This window comes from Megalops cyprinoides, chromosome 8 (assembly GCF_013368585.1).
Source record: "Megalops cyprinoides isolate fMegCyp1 chromosome 8, fMegCyp1.pri, whole genome shotgun sequence".
NCBI lineage: Eukaryota > Metazoa > Chordata > Actinopteri > Elopiformes > Megalopidae > Megalops > Megalops cyprinoides.
The window spans coordinates 26,974,779-26,995,966 of NC_050590.1; the positions used below are offsets into that span (position 1 = coordinate 26,974,779).

At 40.3% G+C, this 21,188-nt stretch overlaps 1 protein-coding gene across 7 annotated transcripts; it reads right to left on the reverse strand.

Annotated features, from left to right (window-relative positions):
- Positions 1–3,983: 3,983 nt before the first annotated feature.
- On the reverse strand, positions 3,984–20,307 carry wt1a (WT1 transcription factor a). Of its 7 annotated transcripts, XM_036535080.1 has the most exons (10): positions 19,923–20,304; positions 15,394–15,516; positions 14,038–14,140; positions 11,381–11,461; positions 9,391–9,393; positions 7,753–7,852; positions 6,305–6,452; positions 5,309–5,398; positions 4,600–4,692; positions 3,984–4,105 (listed from the first exon to the last, which is right to left on the reverse strand). In XM_036535080.1, exons 1-10 carry the CDS (start codon positions 20,302–20,304, stop codon positions 3,984–3,986), a joined length of 1,245 nt encoding a protein of 414 aa, XP_036390973.1. The 7 variants fall into 7 exon arrangements, with proteins under 7 accessions (XP_036390973.1, XP_036390977.1, XP_036390971.1 ...); XM_036535084.1 differs by lacking the exon at positions 9,391–9,393 and having other exon boundaries at positions 15,394–15,504; positions 19,923–20,307; XM_036535078.1 differs by lacking the exon at positions 9,391–9,393 and having other exon boundaries at positions 7,753–7,846.
- Positions 20,308–21,188: the final 881 nt, after the last annotated feature.

Sequence of the window (21,188 nt, forward strand, 5' to 3'; positions counted from 1 at the left end):
TTCAGCTTAAAGCAGCAATGGCATCATAAAAGCTCGTATATGACAATTACATCACTAATCCTGAGCTATTGGAATTCCTATACCTGGGAAATAAATCAACTATAACTGTTTATATTGGCTATACACTCACCAGAGCGTTTCTTATGATCACAAAAAGGTTTCATAAATAGTTCCCGGGAATAAAAATAATTTACTTTCCGTAACTGCTTCAGTTGATGACAAGTTTGTGTAATTGAGTTGACGATGGCTCATAGTTCTCTTTTGGACTGTCGTGGGAGAAGTCAGCATAACTAAGATTGAATGAGGACATAGTCACTCTCAAGAACATTTTTTCAGGTGTTGCTTGTTGGTGCTATGTTGAGGGTCTCATATGACGCTGTCTGTCCCAGGCCAGATGTTATCCAGCAGGAGACATAAGGATGCAATTTGAGCCCATAATACCTGTGCAATGCTGGGGTCAGAGGGGCATGCCATTTTACAGTCTGACCCCCCAGCAAGGTTAAGTTCTCTGTCATGGACGTACCTCCACCACACACATGGGGCTTTACTGCACGTGGCTGTTAGTCTTCCCCTTTGTCCAAAGGTGCCTGTCCACACCCCCAAGTGATTTACACCCCCTGACACCTCACATCCTCTGTGCCCTACTCCATTTCTAGGGTGCACCTAATCTCTTAATGGCCGATGGTCTCTCTGTCTTTTTCTCTCCCTGGACATTCTCAGAAGAAAATGCCAAAGGACATGCAATTTGATTCATTTTTACTGGTGTGTGTGTATGTGTGTGTGTGTGTATGGGTGTGGTTCTTTTCCTGCTATCTTATCTGTAGGCTTATTCCCACAAATCATTAAGTGGTTTTGACAAACCTGAAAATGGCCGCTGAGTCATAAATGTGTCACTGGGCTGGATTGCTGAATTGTCCAGTGCAGCAGTTATAGGCCATCAAAAGGGAATTAGTCAGTGGGCTTTTCTGGCTTAGCAACCCCCACATTCTCAGGCACTTTATCAAAGGGCCTCTCCTGTCCTTACGACCTTATGCTATACAACCTGTAGGTGAAGTCATCAGTTTCAACATGATTTTTACATGTCCTGTTAGACATTACATTTTTGTAAGGCTAATGCAATACAAACTAAACTAAAAGAAACTAAAAGATTACTAAAGATTATTCATTTGTGTTTTGGGGGCATTCAGTGTGGAGTAGTTTGCCCATTGTATGTGAGGTCACACATACAATGGGCAAATGGTTTTGCGTTCAGTCTATACCACAGGTACTGGCTATAAGACACGTGATGTGAATTCCATGACAAAGGCTCACTCACCTGGAGCTTTTCACTGACCCTTCCAAAAATCTTGGAAGTTTCTACATTAAGTTGATCCATCCCTTATCAAAAACCTGAAATGTCTTAATATACTGAGAAACATTAATATTCATAAACTGCTAGCTTTTGGTCAGATGAAAATGAAATACAATAAGAAATAATTAATCTGCTAATTGTTGTGGGGGTTTGAAAGCAAAGCCAGTGGAGGCATAGACATAAAGTATTCAACACATAAACACAGAACTTCTGAAATTTCTGTTCTTTTATTTCATGGAGTGAGCAGGTTGTTTGTGCAGGGCACAGCCCTCAGGCCTTTATAAAGCACATCATGTTTATAAACCACTCCATGTTGTCCACATGCTCCTCTCCCCCTGGGGGGAAAGGTCTGGGCCTATATCTAATGAAAGGCACCTGAAATGCCCAGCCTCTGAACTCAAACAAAACCAACTCTCCATTTTTATCAGCTGTTAAGTTTAGAAGGAGATGTTGGCTGGAGCGATGGGGCCCTCAGTGTTGGCACTGTATCGTTCATCCCCTTATGACTCTGTTTCGCACAATGTGTGACTGATAATGCTGTTTATGTCTCTGGTCAGAGGGAGATCCAGGGAAAGGTCATGGAAGCACACAGAGAATGTCACATTTTGTATTGGTGAAGGTGGTCGTAAAGCAACATTGGTTATGAACATTTGGTTATGTACATTTTAATGTGAGTCATGTTCATCAACAGTGATGCAATCTGTACAAGTGAGATGCACTGAGATGTGTTGAGATGCACATGCGTCTTGAGACACAGATGTTGATCATCATGAACTAGGTTTATCAGCGACTCTTATAAGCAGAGCACGCTTGCAGTAACAAAAAGCAGCCACCTCACTTCAAAGGAAGGGGAGCAGAACTGTGGAGCAGAAATCTAGGCCGAGATTAGGCCCTGTCATTCGGAGATATGGCGGGGGTTTTCGCATGAGTAATTGGGTGAAGAGCCAAGCAGATTTACACAACGCTAGTGCGAGGCACTGCAAATTGTTAAGAAACAGTAGATCTCCCCAGAAATGTTCTCTGTGGGTGATAAACTACCAGTGACTGAAGCCGTTTTAAAAAGAAAACAATCTGTGTGAAGCACATCTCTTAAAGCACTATGAAATTATATTGCCTCTTTCAAACAGTTAAAGATACCACTTTCATCTATACATTGAATTTACAAATTAAATATTCTTAGCCCACAAAAGCCCTTGAAAGAACATTTTTCAGACATGACAAATACTACTGAAAATCAAGAAATACTTCACTAATCTTTCACTATGTAGAAATTCAAGGATGAATTGTTTTGTTCAGGTGAAGCAGAACATTAGTGAGTTGAGGAGAGGGCAGTTTTTTTAACTTCTTCACATTGTGGTTTCTCTGAGTAGCTCAGAAATTTGAGAGGAATCCAAGTATGCTTTCACAAAGATTTTTTTAAGTGATCAGTGTTGTGGTTAATGGCTTGTTTTATTTGATAACCTGACTTCTGTGAACTCTCCTCTCTTGGCCCCTGTCAGGTGAATTGAGCGTGGTCAGGACCTGGGCAGGTTACCTAGTGGTCACTGGCTGTTAGCAACTCTGTCAAGCCCTGTTAGTGGAGGCCACTGAAACCCAACACTATCCCTGAGCCAACACAGCTACCCTAGCCAAAGGTTTTCGTCAAGTGGTCTTTAATTCAAAGTTTGGTGAAAAATAACAAATGCAGCATACAGTCTGAAAACAGTGAAATCAATACATTTAAGAGGAGAACAACATCAATTTTGATGCACCTACTTATGACAGACATTCTATTTTTAATGGTAGATGCTATCAGACATATACACAATAATCAATACACATTTTTAAAAAGCTAAAACATTTCCTGCATATTCTTTACAGTTTTACTCTTAATGCTCTTAAGACTTAAGTTACAGTTTTCATGGGGGATATTCTGAATGGTACCTGTGGACCAGCACTTGAACAAATGCTAACATGACTACATAGCCACATAGCCTGTGTGACTATTTTTCACTTTTTTTTTTAACTTTCGACAAACACCATGCCTGAGGACACAGCTCCTGTCAAGATGAGAGGATCTTCACACAATCATATCACTGGAAAGACTGATCTGGAGTATATTGATGTGAACATAGTTTTAAAAGTTTTGTCATTAAGAATGACAAGAGCGTGCAAGTCAAATTTGTCATACTGGTATATTGTCCTGAACACAGTAAAGTAGAAAGACAGTAGCCATGAAACAGATGTTTCGGTCCAAAGATCCCTCTTTACAAATTACCTTTACATAAGCTGACACAGTATTTTAATTTAGAAAAATTAAATAAGTTAGTTTCAGATTGCCTACAGTCACAAGTTCATTAAAAATGGCACTCAGAGAGTTTACACATTTGAACAAGAACAACACAAGTGAAAGACCTTCCTTGTTGAATGGTTGGACATGGTCATCTTTTCATAAAATGGAATGCATTGGTGTTAGTTGGGGGATGACTATTGATACATAGGTAAGGGACTGTAAAGTGGCGCAAGCAGTGACACTGGCCTCAGTCTGGCCTTGCTGTCATGGGGCAATGAGCCTCAGCCTCAGGTGGTGTCGGGCTTTAAGAGTCTGTGATAGGTGAAACCATTTGTCAAGGCCTGCCATTGGCCAGCCTGCTCAGAGTGCTAGCTGCAACTTGGTCAGGTTCCTCTGATGCATATTATGGTGCCGGACAAGCTCGTCAGACCTGGCAAACTTCTTCTGACAGTTGGGCCATCTGCAGTTGAAGGGCTTCTCACCTGCAGAGAGAGAGAGGAATGTTTCAGCACAGAAGTAACAAGGAATCGAATGGCAGCGCCTGTCTTTAGGAGTACCTGGATGGAATTAAGCCTATCTGAATTAAGAGTACCTGGATGGATTAGAAATGCACCTCCTTATTTCTTAAGACTGGAAAATGCATGATAAACCATCGCAATCCTAAACTATATTGTAATTATTCTTATAAAATAACAGGGCAACAAAATAAAATCACCATCCAGTTGGCTTACTGTAAGAACATTGCAAGTTCTTCCACTTCCATTTTCCAGGATTATTTCCAGGAGGTCAATTAGGGATAACTATTTTACACACTGATTGGCCCATAATATAAAATATACGAACACTAATTGTCAAACACAGCTGCATTCCTGCTTACAGGAAATAATGTGATTTCTACAATATACAGCCCATATTTCTATCATTCTATCTTTCCGGAATAGTGTTAAGGAATAGTGAAAAATAAAAGTTTACGCACTTGTTTTACCTGTATGAGTCCGGGTGTGAGTCTTAAGGTGGTCAGACCGTGAAAACTTTCTCTGACAGGTCTCGCACTGGAAGGGTTTAACTCCTATGCACACACAGAAGGAGAAAGAGATACATCCAGTGTGGGGTCGTAGGGAAAGCCATTGAGGGGAGCCCCAGGATGTAGGAGAAGTGCTTTGAACTACTTTATTTATATGACTGCAGGTATCTGGGAGGACAGATAATCTCCAAGTTCTGTGTTTTAAGTTGATAAATCATTCTGTATTTTATGAAATGTAAGCGCTAAAGGAAACTTTTTTCAAAGTTTACTACAAATGCATGTTTATGGACAGATCATAAATTTCAGAATTTATTAACAGATATGGTGTGCCTCAAGGTAACAGTGTCTAAAAGTCATTATCCTATGTAGTTGGTCTAATGTTATCATCTGCCCTCTTGTTATCATTCTAGTGCCTATCTTCTGCAAAGTATTTTGAGGCAAAATTATTAGGGTATCAATGGAGTTATACTAAGTTAAATTTGAATACACCAGCATGGGCTGAGTGGCCTGTTCTCATCACTTAAATGTTGTGATGTTCTTATCTGTGTTGCATGAGATACCTGGAACTATTCCCAAGAACAAAGGAAAAGTGTGCACAGGGAGAGTTGTGCATGAGAGAAGGAGGGATGGAGCGAGGGATGAAGACATGGAGAGGGCTGACCTGTGTGTCTCCTCTGATGTCTCTTCAGTTGGTCTGATCTAGAGAACCTCCGGCCGCAGTCTGTGAAGTCGCACTGGTAGGGCTTCTCCCCTGAGCCAGTGCACAGGGAAAACATGTCAGAAATACCCTGCTACACTGGTACCCTGGGAAATGGCACTGTCCCACTAGTGTACTACAGCACATTACTTTGTCACCCATCTGTCTCTGTCTGTGCACATGCTCTAAAAATCTAAACTAATTTATACCATTATGTTTCAGTGTTTTTGTTTAGTTTAAAAATATTCCAATCATCTACCTGCTTATGACACAGGTTTTATGTCACTTATCTTTAGTAGCAATTCTAGTTTTGCTGTCATAGATCTTCAAGACAGAGGAGGCAAAGCCACTCTATGTACAATTGATCAAGCACCGATCAAGTAACTTCATTGTTAATGTTTACACAGATTTTGTGATTACACTTCATAACACTGATGCAGTGTATCCACCTGGTGTTTCTGTGTCCACAGAGAGTGTTGAAGAATATTTGCAGCATAACTCAGCAATCAAGTTAAGGGGACAAATTTCCCAAATGCAGAAGACTGAGTCACTATTACTACAATTACTGCAGTGACACTTCCTGGAATTGTAGTTGGACCTCAGGTTAGACAAACCCATGGGAGTAGTAATTGCTTTTCTCTTACTAAATGGTCCTTCAGGAGGCAACCACTGAAAATCTTTTAGCTGACTGTCCTGATTGTATGTTGACCACATCGGTTTTGAAAATATTGACCAACTTCCATGTAACAGAGAATTACTTTCTCATTATCTTTGACATTTTAAGTCTGACTGTTGTCAAACTATAGATCTATTGTGTAATTATTGACACATTAACATTATTGTCATTGCCTGTTTTATTGGTCAGATCTTGGCTTTTGTTTGAATCACTTGCAGCAACATCATGGATTTTGAGGGGATGTTTTTTCACTTCACCCTTGGGCCCCTTTCCTCTGCTCCTACCTGTGTGCTTTCTGCTGTGCATCTGTAAGTGGGACAGCTTGAAGTATCTCTTGTTGCAGCCAGGGTATGCACACATAAATGGACGCTTCTCATTGGTCTCTGATGACCTCACAATAGCCGGTGTGATGCTTGGAACACGTCTGACATCCTGCCAAGAAGTTTATGGTGTGAGAAGAGGACAGTTTCACACATTGTACAAATGCAAAACAATTATATGTCTATAGTCCCAAAGAAAGAAGGAGATCTGGAAATCGCTGCTTAGCTCTATTTAAGCTGTTCACAAGCTGTTCTGTTCACAAAACAGATTTAATTGTACAGTAAAAATACTCATATAAAATAAGGCTAAAATAGATCAAATCAGTTGTCTTCTCCTTCTGGAATACTGCTTGAGGTCCCTACAGCAAAGGTGCAGCATGCTAAATAAAACAAATAATTCATCTTCCCCAATGGTTATATTATATTGGAACTAGCCATAAAATTATCACCAGAATTTCCTTGCGTCACTGATTAGTTATTTAAATGTTGGCAGTTGATTAGGCAAACTGTATTTGGGTGTTTAGTGCACACGGTGCCCCATTCTCACCCCATACTGGTCCCCATCTGGTCTTAATTAGCAGCTGTTTAGCATAATGGTCTTTTTAATGGGCTTTAGAAGTTATTGATAAGTAAATTACTGAAGTGTTTTATGACTCTCACGCTTCGTTTACCTACTGACCCCATAGGGATCCAAACACCAAAGTCAGGGTAGGGTCCTGGGTTCCTCAAATGTAAGCCATCTGCCTCTGTAGGCAAACACAAATTAAGCCTACCACAGAAATTACAACTCTATATGGTTTTATCATAAAAGCACTGATTTAGTATGAAGCTTGCCCAAAATCTTCCACTCTCTGCCTGTTTAACTTCATTTCAGACAAAAACGATGAAGGAGAACAAAAAAATTGGGGCTAATGTAAATATCCCATTTTCAGTTAAAACGTCTCCAGAGTTTTCCTCTGGAGAATCTCTGCTTTCAGACTGCTGACGGACATTAATTAAGATTTAATGATTTATTAAAGCTGGCCTGTGCATGGAAACTCTATCTTTATTGCTAATGGATTCTCTGAAAGCGATTCCTTTTCTCTTTTCGTTCTGAAATGCCTTTTAAACGTCTCCACTGTTCTGGCAGCCACAGTGCTTTAACAGTTTGTACTGTGTCGCTTTTTTTTTTACTTCCTGCCCCAGCAGCATGCAAGTCAGATTTGCCTATGTAAAATAACTGTGGCAAAAGAGGGTACCATGGAAATGTAGCCCCTCCAGTAAAGGACTTGCTTCCATCTGCACTTGAGGGTTTTGTGCTTTGTGCCCTGAACTTGGACCTGCAGAGCCTGACAAAGCGCCAGCAGGCTGCTGGCGGGGAGTCTGTGACCTCTGCATGAACTCTGGGACGCTTGGCAGGGATGAGCACTGACCTGGATTCCTCGGAACACTCCATGGGTGTGGATTCGGTACTGTGTACTACAGCTGTACACCATGGGTGTGTTCGGGTCACTCTCATAGCCTGTGCTATGGCTGTCAGGGGGAAACAGGAAAGCAGGTTTAGTGTGTTGGGCAGGGGGTGGGGTTACAGTTTCTGTTTTCCCAAATTACAACAAGAACAAAGAAACTGCCCTGGCAAATGTGTTTACTTTTAGAGTTTATCTGCAAAACATTCTATATATACTTGCATGTGTGTTGTTTTCATTCATTATAATTTTTATTATCAGATTCTGCCAGCATACAGCATTCTGTGGAGGTGTGTATTTGCTTAGGGGAATTAATCTGGCACAAATTATTCCAAAATAAATCTAAACATGTTCTCATCATTATTGTGGAATGTGCAATACATAGCACATGGTAACTACTGATAGACGCAGCTGTGTACTAGAGGTGCTGGGAACTTGTTGGTTCAAGGGAGAGCAGTTAAATGTCCTTCAACTTGATACTTATTGTGGGTTCACATCAGAAAAATAAAGTGGAATTTAATCTAACTTTGGTTTGCACATTGATTGAAATAACAAATTTACTCAGCCTTCTTAGTAATGTACCCAACACAATTTCAGAAACCACAATATCCATAGTTTTGCATACATACTGGAAAAATTCTGTAATGTTGTTATTCATATGACAAAATGCTTTGCGGTTTGTTTGAATTCCACCCATAGTCCACGTTCATGAACACATCTTTGTAACAGTGAGCTAAGTTATGGAACAGTCACTCCCACTCGTAAATCCATTTGGGCAGAACTCTGCAAAGATGTGAAGGCATTGGATTACAATTAAGTACACTCTCCAAAGCCCAGCAAAATTCTGCAGGAACTTCTCCATATAACTTCATATGTAATTGTTCTTTACTCCATAGGACAATAAATTCACCTCATTGATCCAACAGTACACTCCCAAAAAGATGCATGGGCAACATTCCATTGGCCCACAACTGATGTCCAGACAGTGTGCCAGCCCCTCACTTCACCACAGGTTAAAGCATGTTTTGCTTGTAATCTTTCACTCTGCCAACACAGTCCTCAGTGACAGCTTATCACCTTACGTATACTTATCACCTCACACTATTTCAACACTTCAAAGTGAATTTCAATAAAAAAACAATAATCTTTCAAATATGCAGGGGCTGCAAGGCAAATCTATGAACTGTACGCTATGCTTGGATCAAACAGTTGAATAAAACCTTCTGCCAGTGTTGTTATTTTGACCGGTTTATTCTATTAGACATCTAAATGATTTAAATCTCACTTTGTATCAATTCAGGGGAGAAGAAATTAAAAAGGATGATTAAGACAGGTATTCAGTCTAACAACTGTGGCACTTTGTCCTAATATTAGAGGGATAATACGAAGGATTCTTTTTATATTTTTACACAATTTTAGACAATTTCAGGGACTGCTGAACTTGTGATGAGTGTGATTATCTCTGAAAAACACAATCTTTTCAAATTCTTACTGAAAGCTTTGCAAAACACAAATTGCATATTGTCCTAAATTATTGAATAAATTAAGTATTCATTTGGTTATGAATTTAAATTTTTAGTAGGAAAACATCACGTAGTATCCCACCCACTTCACTTGCTTAAATATTCTGGGTATTATTAAGATTGAACTTAACCAACAAAAACATACGTAAAGGCTGTAGTGGTATGTACTTGAAACTGGGCTCGGAGTATATATAAAGGGAAGTTAAAAGAGGAACTCAGTCTGTTTTACATAATTACTACGAAAGCCATGTGATGTACGTTAATGTGTATTTATAAGGATTGATTGACTTGAAATCTTAGCCAGGTGTGGGCATAGTGTTTTATTTTTTAACATACGTTTCACCAGTACAGGCTTATGCCATTCCTCAAATTCAGGTATGTACACTATATTTGAATTTTCTTCCAAGCAGAAACGTTCAGGTGAAAATACAGAAAAAATACCATTTCCATCTTTAAAGCTTATGATTCTCAATGTAACTTTTCATTCTTGTTACACTTTTTTTCTTACACATTTATCTTTTGCATATCCAATATTTGAACTGTTACCCTTAAATATACTGACAGATAAATGACAAGCTACAGTAGTTAAAAAATATTTATGATATTCGATATTGGTGATATTTACTGATCCAATTTGATGTGACACTGTTTAGTAAAAAACTACAATACATACATGCATGAATTCCAGCCTGAAGGAAAAAGATTCAGGGGAACATAATAAAACACTATTTTATCACAACATTATTTGATATCTTATCAAATGGATGCAATAGCCATTGTAATAAATGATACGTTCAACTGAATCTTGCCCCTATATACAATCACCTCGCCATGTGTTCTCTCCTGCTGGCCTCATGTCTGTGCCCAAACCATCCAGAGAGGGATTATTTAAGAAATATAGAAAAAAATCTGGGCTAGAAAAAATTGCAACAACTTTGGAGGGAACACATCCTTTTCACCTGATGTACAGCTATGCCATAAAGCCTTCTTTGTCTCAACAGCCAAATTCGGGATACTTCGACCTGTGCGCTGAAATAAATCTTCAAACAGTTCATTCATTCATTCATTCTGGAGATAAACACCTCAGGTTTATGGCAACTGTGACTGGAGAGATTGGGAGCTGTGGCATTTATCTGGAAAAGACACATAAATACTTTGGCTTGCATCCCCAGAGATGAGACCACGTCTCAGGCTGATTTTCCACAGCTAAGCACCAAAGTCCCTCCATTTAGCAGTGGATTAGTCATTCAGTCTCAGTTTCTGTGCTTTTTAGGGTGGTGGAAGGGTCAAACCCTCCCCTAAATCTAAATGTGGATCTGGATGGTCTCTAGAATCCCTAAGAGCAAAGTTGTTCCATTGTATGCTGATCCATTTCCCTCAACTCCCCAGGGCTAACCTCTTCCTCTACTATATCTTGGAGCATGGTCAAGGCTGATGTCTTGCTCTGGAAATATATCACAGGATCTAATCCCCGGGGCAGACAAAATAGTGTCTAATTCTGAATGTTGGTGTACTGGGGGAGCAGTGTCCCTGGCACAAGCTGTGAGGGAGAGAGAACTGCATGGTGCTGCTGCCTCTTCATTAATGTCTGATGGGAGTCACCGATGCCTCTCGTTATGGTGATAACCCCTGAGGAGGACACCGACAAGCTATCTGTTCATGTCAGCAAACAGACAGCTTCTGAAGCCATCAAGACACTGCACCACTGGCACCAGATTTTGGGCCATGATGTCACATGCCTTGCAGGTATGGACAACATCCCCCACTATTACAAATGGCAGCTTTGAACATGTTTGTGTTTTTTCAAAGCTTGATGTGATGTGATGGATTGGAGAGATGAATAAAAACAACTGTAATGTTGCTCATGTGAGAGCAAGTGAAATGAAACTATGTAGGGCATTTCACAGCCCATGATTAGCCATGATCTAGCTCTAAATCACACACCTTTAACAACACAATTGGCCAATTGTGTGATTTTGTGAATTTCCCCTTGTGGCAGATCTGATGCTGATACTAAGGGCTAATAATATAAACAAGAAAGTTTTTCCAGCTAATAGAGCAGACTGACATACCTCTTTATGGTGGATGCCAATGTGTTAACGGGGTTCCATGCCATACATTCCAGCTGGGATGCCATTTGGTATAAATTATCACTGCCGGGATCAAAACAATAGAATAGAGCAGAAAAAAAAATTATAAATCTTTGAAGACTACTAGGTGGGATACCAGATTTTTTAAAAAGCAGACAAAAAAAACCTCATCATATGAGAATCAGACAATAGGCTTTTTTGTTATTGAAAAATGATTCTTTGGACAGGCACATCCTGGGTAACCAGTAATGAATGTCCCACACAAAGAGGAAAACCCACAACAGCCAGGGGATGAAGCAATCTCATCCCAGCACTCTTCAAACTGAAATACCAATTCATTATTAAAACCGAAACTCCAGGACCATTAGTTACCTTGACAGATGCTTACCGCCAAATGATGGTTTTAAATTCATTACAACTAGCTACAAATCACAACATTTCAGCCAAACACTCTGCACTGGGTATTACACAGCATATGACGTTTTTGATTCCTAAAATATTAACATTGATAGAATTTTGAGGAAAAACCCCTGACAAGAACAAATTCCTGTTCTGAGGGGCTTATTAACATTAAGATAAAAAAGAGGATTCTCATTTGTCTCTAGCTATGGACACAGCCATCCGTTATGCTGACAGAGCTGTTATGTTGTTCTGGGCCCAGGGGTCTCCCGGTGCCAGTGATTCAGGCAGGAGGCCCGGTGCTGGTCAGTGCCACTGCACTGTGGCGCAATTCCTCTGATTCCTTTGGGAGTGCTCCTGTAATGAATTCCCGCAGTGACCTGGGGTTTATGGGTGAGAGAGGGCTCCAGCTTGTCATGGCGGGGAGATTTTCACCACTTTCCCTCGTTCCTCCCCTGACACCTCATTTATAAATGGGGCCTCCTCCGCAGCCACTGCTGACTTCCTGCTACACTCGCTACCCCCTTCATCACGAAGGCCCACTCGGTCTGAGCCTGAGGCCTGCCAGCAGTTTCACCTGGCTGGGACACACTCCTAGGCCACTGTGCAGATGATACTTCCTTATCAATGATAATTACACTTCAGCCGTCATTTCACTTCATTTTACATTAGGTGCCACTGATGACATTTTCTTGTTTTCTTATTATTATTTACAAGGGGAATCTGTAAACTCTTAAAATATATGCCATATGCAATACACATGCATTTCATAGTTTAGCTATAATCTAGCCCTTGCACCCACAGTAATGGCAGGTTTGTTACTGGTCAGGGAGTTGATCACACTGAAAGTAATCTAATGGTAGCTTGAGTCTGAAGTTTTACAGATGTGGATCCATTTTTACTCCATTCATTTCCAAAAAGCTGGTTCAATCTGAGGCCAAGAACAGCAGGCCTTTGACGAACACAGCGCTAATGGTACCAGGCTTTTGATTAGAGAACAGCTCAAAGGTTTGATTTGAGGATTGCCAGTCCTAACTCTAACAGTTATCTGCTGTTTATGACAGGGGGAGAAACAGAACCTGGGGAATGGACTTCGAGAGCAAAAGGTGGGGCTGACTCATGCACTCTTATCTGCGCAATTCCGTTATTTTGGAATCTTTCTCTTCCCCCCAGCTGAAAACAACATGTCCATGGTATTTAAGGAATGCAAGCTAATTTTGTGCCGGCTCAGACTGTTCACATATAAATGATTCCCCAAAGTAGTTGGAGCTCAGAACGGGATGAGGGCCTCTGCATTCTGAAGACAGCTAGGCACTAATCGGGATAAGGAATTCAAAAGGAAACCAGTAGTAGATCACGCAGAGTTTATTTTGGCCTGCTGAGCGCTGCTGTTCAGCTCTTGACCTTTGAGTAGACAGAACAGAATACGACTGCCTGAATTTATACCTCACATTCTAGCTACAGGTATAAACTTCAACAATTAAGATACGTGCAGTGCAAACATGAATATAATATAAAGAAATAGGGTACGGAGGAGGGAAAATCAAACTACAACAAAGATATGGCCATTCAAATGCTAAAATAGGTTTGTAAAAGCACTAGGAAAAAGTTTTTCTTTAATCCAGATCCAAATAGATTTAAAATAACTGAATAAATGCTATTCATCACAAGCTATGTCTAATTTCGGTGACTATATGTTGTAATACATTATTTTATTAAGCACAAGGTACATCAGAAAACAAAACTGTGTAGGACTAAGTAGCTAGTCTATCCATTTTTTTCTGTGTAAAAGCTGATAGATATCTCTGTTTTGAAGGTCTCCTGCTTAAATTCAACAAATGGTCCCACACAGCCCCCTTCCTTCCTCTCTTACCTCATTGCCTCCTTCCTCAGCATCAGGACGTCCTCAATGGCAACTCAACGTTTGGGAAACCTCATTAAAGACCCATGTCAATTATTATCCTCAGAGACAAACAGTCTTTCTACGACAAGGTCAATGCCAAAAGGGACCGCTATGGAGGTAGACATCCTGTACAGTCTGTGCTTTGTGCATCCTGGCTCCCATGTGTGAGAGTTCAGAGGTGCATGTTGGACTTGAACTCAACTTGTTTTTAACATTCAACACTTTTTCACTCCATTTCTCTCCATCCTCTGAGTTTAAATGACCATTACAGGTTATGGGGATTATATCAGGAAATCTTTAAAATGCAGTGAATGTGTAGGTGGTGCGGCGCAGGTACCTATTGTAGGGGTTTCTCAAGAGCAGCGCCTGGCTGCCTGCACAGCTGTCCGAGGGGGTGTGGCAACCATAAACCGGGGGAGGAACAGGATACTGCTGTTCACCTACACAAACCGCAAAATCAGGTAAGCCTGAACACCTCATCTCTTAATCTTTCTGATACAAAAACGACACCGAAACTTGTCAGACTTTAAAATGAACTGTCCTGATTCTCTCATTTAGAACTGTTTATAAAAAAATTTCAGATGTCCACACAACTGGATCTGACAACAGTTGCAAAGTTGTTTCATCCTTTGTGTGTTGCCAGTAAAGAAATTTAGTTGGCTCATTAACAGTTCATTTCACAGATAATGAAATAAAATGGACCATCCAATGAGGAGACACACTTCACTGATGGACGAGATATAATTTGGATTAAAAAAAGGAAACATGGCTAAGAAGAGTAAATAGTTTTACCCAAGGCTAACCCTGACAAATTAACCTGACTTGCAGATTCTTCATGTTAGCTTGCATTATGAAATCAAATTAACTGACCAACACATTAAATCCATCCAATTCTCAATACATTGTTTAATGACTCAGCACAAGGCATACTCTAAGTAGCATAATTACACTGAACCTGGATAATCAGTTGATTTACTTCCAAAGCAGACAATTACAAAAGTTTCAACACAACTCTCAAAGATCTCTTAGGAGCCAGGAGCACACAATGTAGCCATATACACAGTGCAGTTATGAAAACAACAGGGTTTATAACCACTTTGAAGCTGTAAAATGAACCCACTCGATTCTATTTCAAAGACTAAATGAAGTATTGCTGCTCTCCTATGCCTGCAAATATTGTGAATTGGTCCCTTGGTGGTTCTAAACATTCCAAAAGCCTCTCATATTGCTGTTTCCTCCAGTTATCATTTCTAGAAGAGACATAATTTACAGCAGCAAAATTAACAGCAAACATACACTTCTGTTTACTGACATTTAACACACTGACACCAGCAGGAAAAAAGCAAAACTAAAAAATAATGGTTATTTATTGCCTTGACATGAATACTCTGTGTAACACTTAACCTCTGTGTGACTTCTCAGTGGAGTGCATTTCCCTTTGGTTAAAAGACTGGATATATCATGCACACTTGCACACACACACACATACACACATGCGCACGCGCGTATACACACGTGCATGCACATACACACACGTTCACACATACAGGAATGCACACACACAAATGCATACACATACACAAACGTGCACATAAACACACACACACACACACACACACACACACACACACACACACCAAAACAGGTGGCAGATTGGGGAGGGGTTTGAGTTCTGGATTATTGCAATTGTTACCCATGTTGGTCTGCTGAGGGATGGGGTCCTCATGCTTAAAGGAGTGGTTGGGGAACTGAGAGGGGTGGTGTGAGGGTGTGTGGCCATAGCTGGGAGGGCCATCAAATGCCACTGTGCTGTAACCTGTGTGAGGAAGAGAGAGAGAGAGAGGCACATTTAGACCACCACTTCTCACTTACAAAATAAATATACTGAATCACGTTGCTGAAACAATTTTCTTGGGTGGACTTTTACTGAAAGGGACTCAAAATAATTATACCATAGCACCAATTTGGTGATCTGTTTGCATTTCAAGTTTCCAAACACAGGTATACACATAATGTATAATGTATGTATTTTAGAGATTGAAAATAACAATTAATTCTTTTTGTGTGTGATAATGTAAACATGGAGACATCCAGAAAGCTTTGAATCAAGTGAATTTTTTGATGGATTGGAATAAATGTAAGGGTTACACATAAATGAATACATCTTTAAAAAGGCTAATCAATCCTTGTATCTTTGACACAGAATTCCTTTGAAGACATAGTCTAGTTTTACAACTGTTATGTTAGTACCCAGTGCCCATGGTTCTCAAGTTACCTTATGTGCCTTCCACACCAATGGGTGATTTATGCAGGGTTAAAAAAAGTCACATTCAGTTATAGTCAATGCTGTTCTCTACAGCAGCAAAGCGCTTTATTACTCTGCCCCTATCAGTCTGCCTTGTGCCTCTTTTGATGTGAATATTTCTCTTGCAATGGGTTAGAAATTCATGCAGTAGCTCTGTGGACCAAACCATGGGCCCACATAAATGGTTCACACAAGCTGCACAACTCTGGCGCGGGGGGGGGATACAATACGACAATTACAACCCTAAATAAATTTCTTGTGGCAGGGGAAGTCTGGCTTGGGGGATGTGTTAGGGGTGAGGCACAATCCCTCCCGTGTCCCCTTCTGTGAGGTGTGAGGGGTGAAAAACCCACATTGGGACACCAAAGGGGTGACACCCTGCCCAGGATGAATCATGCCTCTCCTCAGCCCTACACTGACTTTGTCTCCTAAATCAGCCTGTCTTCACACCGCCTTCGTAAATTACCGGCCACCATTTTCACAACAGTCCCGGCACAAAACTCATTACGTGGGTCCCTAACTCTGTGAGGCCTGATCCTTATCAATGGAAATGAGCCACTTCAGACGGCATCTGTGGGCCGAAGTCTGGGTGTGTAAGAAGAGCGGGGATGGGGCAGGGATCCTGCAAGGATGATCGCACCCTCGCCTCCTGTTCCCACTATCTCTGCGTGACACTGCTAGCCACAGCACTGTTAAGGTGTGAACACAGCATGGAGAGAGCTGGCCCAAGGAAAAGGAATTCCGCCACAGAATCACCTAATAATTTACCATTAAAGACCCCAATACATCACTCTTCAAAGCATCTGACTGAACATAAAAGACTTGTAGCAGACTTGTATCACTAATCACAAACAATTTAATTAGTTGAAATGACTGCATCCTATAACCAACCAGCCATGTTATAAATGTTTTAATAATATATTTATTGTAAACAATGTAACATTTTGGTTACAGTATTGCTTATTCCTATTAATTTGAGGGAACATTCATTCTTTTGGTAATAATGACATTGCCAATAGGCAGGATGCAACAATTTAAAATATATCCCACTGAAACATCTAATGACAAGAAATGAAATGTTTGTTAAACAGTGTGTAAATTTAGTAAGTTAAATGTGTATTACATCTTTGTGTAGTAAAGGTAAAATGAGTACATCTATTGATCAAATGGAGTCAATTAACATAATGTGATGTGTGCTGTTTTTGTTCTGAAATGAATTGGCCGAAGAATACAAAGACACCAGATGAGGAACAGAAAGGAAGTTTTGAAAACAAAATGGTGATGTTTCTGTCTGCACAGAAAACTGTTGATCCAACTGCTGTAGGCCAGAAAAATACACTAAACAAAAGACAAAGTCATTTAGAACAGTATCTCATTTTGAGTTCTATCAAGTTCAGTTCTTCTTCTGACACTGGAGCAAAAGGGCAGTGCTAACATGCCATTATGAATCTTGGGGGAGAGGGAAATATTTGCAAGCAAGATCTGATTCATGCAGTCAGATGCAAAGCCACAACAGTTTCACAGCTGCCTCGGACTCCTTATCAGCCCAATAACTCATGAAATAAGCCTTTCTTACTAGCCTTCTTCCACGTTCCACTTCCAGTATTTTCTCCCCTTTTCCACACTCATGGATTTCATGTTGGGGCAGACCCTTTCATCCCAGCTTGGCACAGACCTGGGTTGACCTTCACAGAACTGCTCTGAGACAACTGTGTTTTCACCACGTTTTTCCGGTGTTTGCCTACGCAGTACTAGAGAAATGTGATAAGAATGCCAGAGCCTGGATAGCAAGGTCTTTTTAATTAAGCCCCTATGAAAACCAGGCATTTATTAAACTGCACAGAAAGTAATTGGGGGCTGCGCATATGTCTACCATGGCCGCATATACCACCTCCCCCAACACTAGCAGAAACATCCAAAGGGAACCTGGGACGGGACGGGAGGAACCGAGCGAGATGAAACAGAGGACAATCTACCAGTACCAATCTACAGGTTTGGGAAGTTTGGTTCTCTGAAGTTTTGCCAAATCAAATTCATGGTCCAAGGTGACATCGTTCCCACGCCCAGACTGCATTCAAGCTCCAACCTTGACTGCCTGACTGAAACAGACTCAGAAACAACATCTATTTGGTCTTTATCATGCACTGGTGTTCTCCCTCACGTCGGTCTTAGTCAGTGAAAACCTTAAACAGAAATTCTCAATAACTGCTGATCGATCAAATCAAATAGAAGTTTTAAAACAACAACCTAGTACATGATGATCATTTATGATAATTGTAAAATTAATATACCTAACTGCAATAATCTCAAAAAATCTAATTTAGGAACAAATGACATATTAGATCAATGCCAAAATAAATTCAAGATCTTGTATCAATTTTATGTACCCTTTTCCATATCTATAAAAGTTCTATAAACCTCTAGTAGGTCTTAATTAGCCTGAATGAAGTGAATCGTTAACTGTAGCACTGCATGTGATTCTATGTTTAAATGATTTGAATTTACATTTAAATGATGTATTTGTGTTTGATTTGTATTCTATATTTTGCCTCAAGTGAGCATGTTTGGTTCTTACTTTTTGTATATTTTTTAATTGTATATTTATGAAAACAATAAAAAAAAATGATATGAACGACAAGTGTTCAATAAATCAGAAGTGTTCCTTCAAATTAGATTGCACATTCTAATTACAGAAAACATCTGAGGCTCTCCAGATTTTGCATTAATACCATAAATAAATACTGCAAGTGGCTTCTTATTTTATAACATATGGTTCCTTGTTTTTAATGTTGAAATAGTTTACATTTGAAAACACCAAACATGGATATTGCCAATTTTCTCCCCTGTTATTGTCTAGTGCTCAAGAACACACCAGTCTTTTTCTGTTATGAAACAAGACCAGAATTAACATTAAGAATTAAAATGGTCTACACAATCACTCTGTCACTGATTTCTACTATGGTTTAAATGATAAATTTAATTCTAAAATGGTAAGGTAATCAGTACAGAAATGATAAGGTAATCAGATGTCAAAGCTAAAAACATTGCATGTGAATGCTATGCTTGTAAGCAAGAATAATTACTGAATGAAAACAAACTGTGTGTAAAGTAAAATATGCTGTCTGACATAATTTCATATGTAAAAGTATATGAACTTAAAAATTGTATAAACAAGTTTTTAATATGTGCCGTTTGCACAATGAAAATATACTGTTTGAACAAAGAATAAATGTATTAAGTCATATTAATAATTACTACGCTAAAATATTTTGTAAACTGCTATATTTTACAGTAGTATTTATAACATTACATAATAAATATATAATACATATTTAAACACAACAATAAAACTTGCACAGTAACATTTTTCAGTCATTTCAAACAAAGAGGACATTACAGCTGAAATAGTTTATATTTCTTCTAAATGTAGAAATGTTTTGTCTTACTGTTTGTATTTTCTTAATTTTTTTCACTAAGACAATATTAAATCCTTAAATTAGAATAATGGTTGCCAACAAAACATCCCTCAAAATAACCTTTTTAAGCCAACAATGACACTCTTCTGTTGTGATAGAGACAAACACACAATCTGTCTTAACTATACATGATGCTCATACATCAGCTTCAGTATATTACAACACAAAGGAGTAGTTTCAACTTATATCAGATACTATTAATGCATGTACAGTGGCCAAGACTATAATCCCACAATAATAGATGCATAAAAGTATTGATGTTATCTCATACAATATATCACTCAGAGAAATCCTTCTGATGATCACCATACAATGTTCACACGTGTGGCCCCTGTAAAATCCTACAATGTAACACATCATAACATAGCTGAAGGAGGGCCTACATGGCCTACAGTACATGGAATGGCTACAGTGCACTGCTGCACAGAGAAGCAATCTTACCCTGGTTCCTGGAGGCTGGCTGGTTCTCCATGCAGTTTGGTAGGTAGGGTCCATTGGTGAACATCCTGGCCTGGTTGGGTGGGGGCTGGCTGGGTGGAGGTGCCCCAAAGGCCCCATACCTGCACGCGCCTGTGCCAGTGAACTGGCCAGAGAAGTGGACAGTGAAGGCGCTCAAGCCGCAGTGTGGGTCCTCATGGGGGTCAGCCGTGTTCCAGCTGGGCTCCTGTTTGATGAAGGAGCCATAGGGTGAGCTGGTGTGGAAGTCCAGAACGGGCGCCCACTGTGGGGCACTGCTGACAGGCAGGGTACAGTTCCCATTGCCCCCCGGGAGGGTGGGCACTGCTGGCAGCAGGGCATTGAGGTCTCGCACATCCGAGCCCATCTCTCCACAAAGAGTAATGTCCGTGAGCTCTTTGCTTGTTCAATACACAGCAAGGGTTAGTTATGGCAGCTATGTACCAAGCAATGTAAAAGTACACCAAGAAAAAATGGCTGAATGTCTCTGCACAATCCTGTTAAAGCTTCAGCAAAATGTCAGGTCCAACAAAGCCTCATAGTGGAGCAGAGAAGTGGTGCTCTTTTTTTCCACTCTCAGACACAAAAAAACTTTGACTAAAATGAAAGCAAGAAGCACTGTCTTCTAATCTAATAGTCCATAAAGTAGAGAGCAGGGACTGTGGAACTGCTGAGGTCCGGGATGGTTCCAGTGGCGGACTGGTCTCTGCTCTGTCAACGGAGGGGACTGTGGGAGAGGAGGAGCTGCCCTCACTCAACTCCTTTACTCATGTGTCTGTTTTCTTTGGAGTCCTGAAAGCTCAAATACAGCCTCTCTCAGGGGGCTGGAGGAGGAGTCAGGGCCAATGAGCAAGGAGGATGAGTCCTCCTCATTATTCACTCCCTACCCTTATCCACACTTCCCCTGCCTTCTGTCACAGAGCACGGAGTGTGTGTGAGCGTGTGTGTTTATGTGTATACACGTGAGTGTGTGTGTATGGAGGGGTGTTGGGGGGGGGGGGGGGGGGGGGGGGGGGGGGGGGGGGCGGGGGATAATAATAATTCAGCCCCAGCACGTACATGTTTTGATTAACTCCAAACACAACAAAACCTGTCTTTTAAACAGGCAATGAAGTGTGAGACTGCATTGTAAGTATATTGCTAAATGTTAACTATTGCTGAAGATTTCGGTGTCCATTATTAATGCTTTTAGAGGAAAAAAAAAAACATTTCCCATTGGGAATGTTGTTTCAATACTATGAGTATAATTAG

Excerpts from the sequence above, each read along its gene's own strand:
- wt1a (XM_036535080.1), bottom strand. The coding sequence starts at position 20,304 with ATGGGCTCGGATGTGCGAGACCTCAATGCCCTGCTGCCAGCAGTGCCC. Across the intron at positions 6,453-7,752 it reads GAGTGTTCCGAGGAATCCAG|GATGTCAGACGTGTTCCAAG; the intron begins GTCAGTGCTCAT and ends ACTTCTTGGCAG. Across the intron at positions 4,106-4,599 it reads GACTCATACAGGTAAAACAA|GTGAGAAGCCCTTCAACTGC; the intron begins GTGCGTAAACTT and ends CTCTCTCTGCAG.